This window comes from Carex rostrata, chromosome 35, assembly GCF_964058835.1.
Source record: "Carex rostrata chromosome 35, lpCarRost1.2, whole genome shotgun sequence".
NCBI lineage: Eukaryota > Viridiplantae > Streptophyta > Magnoliopsida > Poales > Cyperaceae > Carex > Carex rostrata.
The window spans coordinates 428,899-440,311 of record NC_135952.1 but is presented as its reverse complement, the minus strand read 5'-3'; the positions used below and the strand labels follow the sequence as shown (position 1 = coordinate 440,311).

The 11,413-nt window shown below is 33.6% G+C and overlaps 1 protein-coding gene across 1 annotated transcript; it reads left to right on the top strand.

The window, feature by feature from the left end:
- Positions 1-6,431: 6,431 nt before the first annotated feature.
- Positions 6,432-10,402, top strand: LOC144549411 (plant UBX domain-containing protein 4-like). The gene is made up of 4 exons (XM_078298138.1): positions 6,432-6,981; positions 7,868-8,147; positions 9,037-9,156; positions 9,819-10,402. The coding sequence occupies exons 1-4, from the start codon at positions 6,479-6,481 to the stop codon at positions 10,221-10,223; spliced, it is 1,308 nt and encodes a 435-aa protein (XP_078154264.1). The 5' UTR covers positions 6,432-6,478; the 3' UTR covers positions 10,224-10,402.
- Positions 10,403-11,413: the final 1,011 nt, after the last annotated feature.

Here is an 11,413-nt window from a genome sequence, read left to right as displayed (position 1 = left end):
CCCTTGCAAGACTGAGATTGTTGATCCGGATAATTTCAAATCATTCCCGAATTACACCCGAATTATTCCCGAATTACAAATTTTTAATCTCGCCGAAAGCAACCTAAATAATTCATTTGTCACTATGGCCGAAACATACTTACATAGTAACATAAAAGAGAGGGGAGGATAAGGGTGATCGGACTTGACTGCGGTGACAGAGCCACATAAAATCGGTTGTCTACTTTTTTTTTAAAAAAAACCGGATATGGCTCCATGTATAATCCGGTTGATATTTATCTCTAAATTTTAGAAATAAGATATAAGTTTGTGTATAATTAGATTGTTGTCAATTTTAGAGAAATTTTTATCTAATTCTGAACAATTTACATAATAAATTTGTATATATTTGGATTTAAAAATTAAATATAAATTTTTGTATAATCAAATTGTTGCTAATTCTAAAAAACAAATTATTTAACTCTGAACAGCCTACAGATTAAACAAGCCAAAAATTATTTTTTATGGTTAAAATAATATTTTCTATTAACCAAAAATAAATGCCACGATATGGGTTAAATAGATAAAAATAAAATGTGGTGAACTTTTAGCTCACGTTGTGAATACGATATGGATTTTTTTTTTTTGCTTATAGTTATTATAATAAAATAAAGTATAATACGAACAAAATTTTATATTTTTCTAACGTGAAACTATTCATCATAAAAAGAGTTAATTTTTTTAAGACTTTTTTTAGTTTTTACATTTGTCACGTGATCGCAACATCTTCATATGTCTAGTTATATTCTTTATTTTAATTATTATGATTGGATAACTCATATTTATTTATTTATTCTCTCTCTCTCCATTTACAATAAAATATATGCTTTTCCCTAAAAATTGTCATGTATTTAATCATATAATTTTTATTATATAGGATTACAATGGGTAGTAAGATTGTCGTACTAAAAAAATTTAATTATGAAATTTGAACTTATTTTGAAATAATCATTTTATTTGAGCAAAGTATAGATAATTCTAGCAATAATAAATCGAAAATAATATAATTTTAGTAGATTAAATCAAATCAATCTCTTGATCAAGTATGCTAATTTATTAGATAACATGCTCAATGGCGGAGCTAGGATCTGAGTTAGGGGTGGACAAAAGAATTCAACAGAGGCAAATCAGCGAGCAAGCATAATCGCTGTGATTTTTTTCAAATACGCTGCTACTGCTCCTATAGCGCAAAATAATAAGAATTGGGTTGTTTTTTATAATGGGCTGCTTTGTGGGCTAAAACAAAGGAAGGTAGAAGATAAATTAGAAGCAGACAAAAGGTTGAATTATTATAGTCGATAAAAAAAATTCAATTTTCAGAGATAGATGATTGCCCACCCCTGAAATAAATTGGCTAGTCTTCTTGGTGTGTAACATTAATGTATAACTAATCAGTGTTACAACTAGAAGACAAAATATAAATAAATTAGAGTTTATACTAGAAAACAAAATATGGCCTCCATAGAGAACAAAAATATTATCCCAACTAGCTAGACAACAAAAACAACAACATAAAAATTGCACATTATCAAAATCCAATTTCACCAAACATAAAAATGTCAGTTTTATAACTGTATTCATAGTTAAATTTAGAGTTAGGCTGGGGTGCTATGGATAGCATAGTGGCCTCTATGCTACGGCTCAATATTCGAGTTTTCAAAATTCAAACGGTCGATTCGAATCGTTCATCTTATTCTCCATATTAATATCTGCTTGGAGACCAAATTTTACATTTTTCTGAATTTTTTTACTATTTATTAAGTATTTTACAAAATTGTTGATCCAACGGTGGCTGCACAAAACAGTAAAACCGTTGGATTAGCGATTTTCAAAGTGGCTTAATAAATAATAAAAAAATTCATAAAATTATAAAATTTGGTCTCCAAGCAGATATTAATATGGAGAATAAGATGAACGGTTCGGATCAACCGTTTGGATTTTGAAAACTCGAATATTGAGCCGTAGCATAGAGGCCATTATGCTATCCATAGCACCCCAGCCTAACTCTTAAATTTATTATATTTTCTAAATCATATCATATCTAATTTAAACGGATTCAAATAGATTTTAATTTCGATTCGGATTTGAATCTAAGACTAGATTGAAACTGAAAAATCAGATAAGTTGGCTTTAAACGATGAATCCCAACTATTGAAATCTAACTATTTGTCTTACGAGTGATGTGTCTTCAGCAAAAATTTTAAAATTTTGAATTAATTTAGTATAAATTCAAGCGGTCAGAATTAGAATGTTTATAAATTAATTTTAATGCATTTATTTTTTAAATATTTTTTTCACCACATAACTCTATACAAATTTAATTCGAAAAATTAAAATGTTCATATATAGACTCATAACTCATAAGTCATAAGATAGATTAATTTCAATGGTATAAATTCATTGTTTGAAGTCAATCCAATAAATTTTAGAATTAAGTTCACAAATAAACTTGATGAAATTAAAAACACGCTATAATTTTCTCCTCTCTTTTCCACTATTTTTTTTTAATCTTTGTTAACTGTTTTCTTACCCGAATTTTTTAATTATACCATAAAAAAAATTAAACCCAAACACGTTAATTTTGAGAGAATTCCACATCTACCCAGACTGTCAAACCAATCTGCAGCTCTATTCTTGAAGACCGCATATTGGCTTGGCGGTCCTTCAAACCAATATGCGTCCCCAAAGAATAGAACCGTAGATTGGTTTGAAGAACCGGATAGATGTGAAATTCTCTATAATATAAGTTGTGGTGTTTTGGTATTTTTTTTTTTTTAAATGGTATAAATACAAATTTCGGTTTTCTTACAGATTGTGTAAACCTTGTTGACCATTTAAATGAACAGAATGGACCACTACAACATATTAAATTTGAACATGATATATATGCGTGAAACATTAAATGTACTCATCAAGTCCAATGAAAATGCACATGTTTGAATAAATCTATTCTTTTTGAAAAAAACAAACAAATAAATTCTCTTTACGGGGAAGCTCTTCTTGTAAAATCTTTCAAACATGCTTACTATTTTCTTGCTTTTTTTTTTTTTTTTTCTGCTCCGTAATTAATATATTTTCCTTGTTGTTAGCACCCATGTGCGTTGCCATTTATTTTCTTCATATTATTTCTACTTGTCTTCCTTGTTTTTCGTACCTCAACATGTTTTCTCTAAAATGGCAATTGAATTACCAAAAAAAATAATGGAGAGAGTTTGGATATGAGGTGCAAATTTGTCATTTTTAAATTTATTTTTAAATGGAAGTTATAAATTAATTTTAAAAATTGCTCCGTTTTTTTGTTGGATTATTTTATATCCACTTGATTAGATGACTATGCCATGTTATTGAGTTTTATAATAAATAAATTTACAAATACATAAAAATAATTTAATTATATACCTTATTTATTAATAAATATGTTTTAAAAGTAGGAACTAGTCTTAAAGTAAATCAAACATTCTATACTTTTTTTTAATTGGATTTTCTCTCATAAAATTTAGTTTAATAGAGAATAATTTATTATTTTTATTAATTAGCACAATCATCTAAGAGAAAAATATGAAAGAAAAAAAAACAAATAATAGAATTATGGTGATTTTTTTTTTGCCAGATGTACAATTGTACATTCAATAATGCCTTCTAATTTTATGCAAATGCTTTTACATGAAAAACAGTAATTGGATACAGTCGACAATCAAACAATTAGACATCAAGGACACTCATATAGACAATATAATATAGAGACATTACCTAATATGCATGTCTAATCAGGGAGATGCTAAACTTTTGGAAGGAAAAGACATTTTTACCCTTAACTTTTAATCATTTCCTTCTAAAGCTACTTTTTTCCTCATTTTAGAAATAAATATCATGTACTATTTATGGAAATTATACAGATAATTGATAAAAATTAAGACAAGGGAAATCAAATATGCATTAATAAAATAAAGTTACAAGAGGGCATTTTAGAAGATAAATATTTACTTAATTGTGAATGTTATTTAGCTAATAAATAAAAATTAAGGCAAGGAAGGACAAAGTAAGGGCTGCAAACGAATCAAACCGAGTCAAACTTAAACCGGTTCAAGTTTGAGTTCGAACTAATTTCGAACTGAGTCGATTCGAAATTGAAGCAAGGTTTCGAACTGAAAAGAAGAGTTCGAGTTTGATTTGGTTCGTTAATAGTTGGAATTGAGGCGAATCAGAGGAGAATCGAAAGAGTTGGAGGTTTCAGACTGAGCCAGATCAATTTCGAACCGAACTGGTTTGATTCATTTTAAAATGAACTTCAATTGAGCGAGTTAATTGCAAACTTTTTCGAATCATAAACTACGAGCATTTTTGTCAACCCTAGAACGAACAATTATGAATTAAACAAAAACTTTACAACATGACAATTATGGAGGGACTAAATTGTCTATAATTTCGTAATTGTTTGTTCTTGATCCGCACAAATATTAAAGCGCTGCATACGAATCATGAAACAAATCGAACAGTTCTGAACTGACATCAAACCGATTTGAATTCAATGTGGATCGGACACGTCCCGTTTCCGATTGTAAGACATAAACCTTGGATACTGTTTTACTAAATGGGGCAGTAAGTGAGCACAGGAACAGAGGACACTGAAATCAAGTAACGGTTCATTAAATTTAAAATTGGAATTGATATCTGGTTGGTACCCACCTGCTCCAGGTTCGGTACCAACTACAATTTTGTCGTCCAGGACCAAATTAATATCACAATCCAAGAGATAATTAAACATAAGAAAGGAAATAAATATATAGAATCATATGCTTGTTTTTAGTTTGAAGATACAAAATATTGATCACTTTAGCTCTTACAGGTGTAAAAGACGGTTTGATGGGTCGGACTAAATTTAATGTGATGTTCAATCGGAGCCGTTAGATCTTACATTGAGATTCGTGTGAACTTGATTTACACGAATTTTAAAATTGTCTACGCAATAAGCAGACTGAGCAGTTGCAATTGAATATCGAACTGAATTTAATCTAATCATGAGACCGCCCTCGATTCCTTCACTAATCTGCAAAAGTTTAAATAGTGTTTATCACATCATAGCGGAACAACCGAAAAAAATAATGCTATTATTATATTATGTTGCTATAGTGTGCTATAACGCCGATAGCGTCATAGTTTTTATGGTTCAAAAACACTATAATGCTGTTAGCGTACACTATTTAGAACCCTACTAATATGAGATTGATACAGATATTTTTTGTATTGATCTTTTTGAAAGAAAAATGTAGAGGTAGAGCTTCTAGACTTCTTTTTTGTATTGATCTTGTAAATATTACTTGTATTGGGTACTAATTTCAACCATCTTGTGAATCTAAACTGTTAGCGTAAAGCTTGATGTAAATCAGAATAATTTTGGGGTGGTGTCCGTAGGAAGCCAGAGTTTTGAATTTTTTTTTTTTTTTACTTGTTATCAATGTTTTTCTTAAAGTAAATTTTAAAGGTCAAGTTATCCATCATCCAATTATTTAATATACAAAAAGAAACTTTTTTATTTAGATTGCGAACCTGTGATTTTACATACGAAAGATATTATCTTTACCACTAGATCAAAGACTAATTCTTAAAATGTTACAAATATACTTCACATTATCATTGATTTCCATATAGAATATAAAGAAGTCGCAAATTGATATAAATTAAATGCAATGGTTCTATTATGTATTCTACCAAATGGTTTTCTATAATCTAAAAAGACCCAATAAAAAATTGACCCAGCCCACAATTTTGTCCGATTGCTCCCTTTGTAGAGTTCTCATTCTCAATCATAAACTATTTTAGGCCCAGTAGAAAAGCCCAATTTGGCGTAAGCCCAAAACTTTCTCTCATTTCCTCACCGTTCGATAAATATCTAACGGTTCTAAGACCTCTAACCGATCTGAAGAGATAATAATAGCTCATCGCTTTTAGTTAGCCAATTTCTATCGTACGATATAAATCCATCGGTTTGGATTTGTGACGCGTATAATCCCCCGAAATAAAGGGCAAATAATTTAACACAATAGTTTTAGCTTCACACAGCGCACTGACTATAGAATCAATGCAGCACTACATGTGGATTGTTTTCTGCCGTAAGCTAAAATAGCTCTGTTAAAATATCTACCCGAAATGGAGGTCTTTGTTTTTAGTAAGCCAATTTCTATCGTACGATACAAATCCATCGATTCAGATTTTTTAACGCGTACAATCCCCCGAAAGGCCGAAATAAATGGTAAACATTTTAACACAGCAATGTTAGCTTTACACAGCGCACTAACTGTAGAATCAATAAAGCGCTGCATATAGTTTGTGCGCTGAATTAAGCCAACAAACCTCTGTTAAAATCTATACCCGAAATAAAACCCCACAGGAAGACCTCCATTTACCCGATCATTTTTTGGCTACTTCCATCTAAACCCCGATGAGCAGTGGCGGCAGCAAAGAGGAGGAGGTGGTGACCGGAGCGGGTCAAGCGGGTCGTAGCGCTATGGAGGTAGAATCTCTGGTGAACTCCTTCGTCGGCGTTACCTCCGCCTCTCGCGAGGAGGCACTCTTCTTCCTCGAGAGCCATGAATGGCATCTGGACCCCGCCATCGAGTCCTTCTTCGAAGACCAGCCTCTGGCAGGGGAAGAAGAAAACAATGAGGAAGATGAAGGAGAAGGAGAAGGGAAAGAGGCTGAAAGTGATGACGATGATTACATTCCTTCAGAAAACGAAGACGCGGATAATACTGCTGTGGCGCGTCCTTCTGTGGCCGTGCGTGTGGGCGGGTCGGGATCGAGAGGGAAAGAGAAGGCTGGGAAGTCGAGTAAGAGATCGGCAATCACAACCTTTTCAGATCTTAAGAGGAAGGCAGAGTCAGACTCGGACTCTGATACTGATTCTGATGAGGATCAGGATTACTACGCTGGAGGAGAGAAGAGGTGTGGTATCTGACACTGATTCAGGATTCTTGTTTTTCTGGTATAGTGGTACTAGTATGTATCAGCTTTCTTGTAGGGTTTGGGTGAGTTTTCCCTTGCGGTACCCTGAGTCCATATCCTCTGAGATATCTCAAAATTTCAGTTTATCTAAAGCCAGTATTATCGTGCTTTGAGATTCGTGCAGAAATGATTTGAACGGTCTGGATTCCACATATCAATTCAAAGTTTGAGATATCTTAGGGGATGCAAATTCGTGGTACCCTACCATGTGGAATGACTCCCAGCTGAGCCAAAATCATTTTGGTGCCTATTTGAATTGTAGGGGGTCGCTTTGAGATTCGTACCAGATTAAAGCGGATGATGCAAATCTCATTCTACATGGTAGGGTACTGCACTGGCTCTGAGCCCAAATGGTTTAGTACTTCAGTGTTTGAATGTAATTGGCTGAGCTCTGTAGCGCAAACTTGTTAGTTGTAACCTGAGTGCAGGCTGGGTAAATCTGACAGCTGCGTTTGCTTCTTGGGTCGGGTCTGGATATGGGCCCATCCAGTTCTGACCCGATATGGCCCCTAAAGCAGCTCTAACAGAACAGTCACCTATTAGAAGTGTTTGAAGTGATTGAAAGCATTTATAATCAAACATAAATTGAACTATTATTTTAAGTTGAACAATACATTCCGTAATTTGGCCAGAAAAATCGTTGATTTCACTAAAATCCTATCAATTTGTAGAAGAACTTAGTAAATCATTGCCTTGTATAGATTATTACCAAATTAAGTGCCACTATCAGCCTGGCTGGTCCATGATGAAAGTAAATTAAAAAGTTTATTAAACTGAATAATGTAACTCATATATGCACGATATTAATTTTATCTTTTTCTGTTAGTGGAATGCTTGTCAGGGATTCATCTAGAAAGCGAAGCCGTAATAATGGAGAAGCCATTTTTGAGCAAGCTAGGAAATTTGCGAGACCTGCCCCATCTAAGTCTAAATCCAAGAGCTTTACCGGCAAGGGAAGGATATTATCAAGTGAAGAAGCACCGTCTTCTGGTGCTCAACAAACGGAGAGTATATCTTACAATATTTACTTCTGGAGGAATGGTTTCACTGTAGATAATGGCCCCTTGAGAGGATTTGATGATCCAGAAAATGCTGCCTTTCTGGAGGTTAGTTAAATTTGTTGTGTTTATGTTCGTTTTCCAAATAAGCGATCGTGGAAAATTTGCCAGTATTCTTTTTAATTTGTTGACAAACTTAAAAAGTGAACCTAATTTATCAGGAATTTGGTGGAAATTCCCCTCACTTTTCACTACAAAAGATGATACTTTTGGAAATGTCAGATTAAATTATGGACACAAATTGGTATTTGTATTGATAATAGGGTTCTTGTTAAATATATAATAAAGAATTAGTCTAATTAAATGATCCATGAGAATATAAATTGAAATGGCTAATACCATTGCCAAACTTGAGAAGCAATGTTGCTAACAATCCAGCTTTTATAAGGACTCACTTTTATAGAAGGGATGTTTCTGCAAACAAAAAGGAGCAGTGTTAATGTAGGATTATAGAGCAATTTTTCTGCTCATCTAAGTGCTGAACATTTACTGGCTGATTGGTTTATCCGAGCATTTTCTTAAGTTTATATTAGCTTGTGCATTTTATTTGTTCTAGTTATTATTCATCAATTCGTAGTGCTGGTAGTTTGGGGTTTAGGGTTGCTTATCTTAAGCAACTCAAATTTTGAGTTTAGATCCAGATCGTCTGATCAGAATTCGGTTCAATCTGGCCCAAGGCCCCTTTATAATATTCGTGCTAAAGCAGATTGGATGGTCCGGATCTAAACTCAAAATTTAAGTCAACTCAGGTGATATGAATTTGTGCCAAGGGTGGGGTTTTCACTTACAGGAATGTTTTTTTTTACTTTTTTTTATTATTTTTTATTATTTTTTTGAAGTTAATAGAATGATGCACCTGTTCTCTAACTTCCAATCGAAACACAAATCGTCATCTCTCTCTCTCTCTCTCTATAAATTTTTTATTTTTTTTAAATAGAGTATCAAGAAGTCTGCATGCCCAGAGGAACTTAAACCCTCTGATGGGTCGTCAGAGGTCCAGGTCAAGCTCGTTCACAAGCAAAGTAACTATCCCACTCAGGCTCCACGGCCTCCACATGTACGTATTACTTCACCACCTATTATTTTTGTTCATAAGATGTTACAATTTGACTTGCACTAGTTCTCTTTAGTATTGTACTTTGCTGGCATTACATTGGAGTATCATACCAAATCATTTTGGCCTCTTTTTAATTTTCCGACTTGGAAGTAGGGGTGTTAATGGTAACCTTTTTTCGTTTACCCGACCCGTATTGTATTCAATAAGATGGGTATGGGTAAAGTTTTTTCCGTTAACATAATGGTGAGGGTACGAATAAAGACTATTTGGTACCCGTTTATTAAAAATAAAATTATACATATAGATATATATTTATATGGGGATTATGCATGATATGATATAGTTTTATTTATGCCCATATATATCTATTCAGTGGCACCCTTTATCCATTTACCCTACCCATACTGTATTTGATAGACGAGTATGGGTAAGATTTTTTTTCGTTAGCTTATTGGGTACTGGTAAGGGTAAAGTTTCTTTTCATTAACTTGATGGGTAAGGGTATGAAAATGCTTCCATCCGACCCGTTTCATTTCCGTTGACACCCCTATTTGGAAGAGTGATATTATACCAGTGATCTTACTTTCTGATAGCATCAGTCAGTGGTACAATCGTTAATTTCAAGTAAAGTGACTCATTTACCCCACTTGGATCTCATGCAGAAAAGATCAATGCAGAATGGCACTTTCCGCGGCACTGGGAGAACCCTAGGTATTGATCCTACTGAGCAAGTGCCTGACACGACTGGTACTAATGTTCCCGTACCAGTACCAGTACTTGCCCCAGCTTCAAACTCTGCTCCTGGTTTTCGAGTGGATGAATCTCTCCCTACTACTTCTATCCAGATAAGGCTGTCAGATGGGACCCGCCTTGTGGCTCGTTTCAATACCAATAATACCATAAGTGATCTGAGAGCCTTCATTGATGCCTCTAGACCAAGTGGCACCAGTACAGATAGATCGTACCAGCTACAGACTGTTGGGTTCCCACCAAAACCTCTTGATGACGTCAGCAAGACAATTGAGGAAGAAGGGATAGCCAACTCAGTTGTTATCCAGAAGGTTTAGATATAATGAAATTTGCTTTTTTGTCGGTGCACAATCCAGGCACCAAATTTGCTTTTATAATTTCTTTTATCCCCCCCTAGTCCCCCACTCCCTAATTACTTTTGGAAATGATAGTAGAATATATATATATGCAGTATATGCACTAGTGAGATTATCAATTAGTAAAATTTCATTCCGTAGATAATTTCTGCTTAACGGTCTAAGGGACCATCATTAGTGCTTTGATTAGTTGTCTTTGAAATAGCACAGCATCATTAGTGCTTTTATTTGTTTTTTTTATTATTCTCATTTAAACATGATGAAATCCTATTTTCATTTTAAAGAATTTTTGAAAAAAAAAAGAGTTGATTTGAAAAGAATTTCTATTTGAATCATTTCTTTTAATAATTGATCATGAATAAAAATTGTTCCAAGAATATATTCTTTCTGTCCTATGTTTTCTTTATTTTATTTATTATTACCTACCATTTTTTATTTCTCAATTCTGTATTTACTAAATTATTTATGATTGTTTTCTCTTATTCGCTAATAGCTGCATGACCATTACCTCTAATTCGCTAATATAGGATATCAGCTGCCTAGTGGGAAAATCGCACAGTTGTTCAACTTTGATGTTCCCTTTTAGTTTTGAACTTTTAATAAATGCAGATTCTATCTTCTGATGAGTACCTTATGCTAAGGCGGATTCCAGTCACTGCGGGCCACTCAATAATGTTATCTTCCCTTTTTTTTCAAGTATAGACCTGTAAGGATATACTAAATTTTTTTATATTAGGCTATATTTACATCCTCTCCCATACCTGATAAGGGAATCTTTTACAATTACTAGATCTGGACGTTCTTTTTAACTTGGCACGAATCTCAAAGCACAATAATACTGCCCCCTATGGTGAACCGAATCCCAAACATGTAAAGTGAGGGTAATCCTTTGCAATACCTGAGAGGATACAGATTCGCAGTCCACTGGATTCAGATCCAGTCCGTTTTAACTTGACACGGATCTCAAAGCGGACTCCCAAGGAGTTGTGGAACTCTTATGGTACTGTAGGTGATACTCGGTCCGATGTCTAGTGGGAGTCGTTTACTCTGTATTAAGATTCATGCAACCTTGAAGTGCGCAAATCTTAAAGTTGACTGTGTGGATTATGATGTTGATCAGATGGTTCTGACTTGGCATCCGATCGAATTTG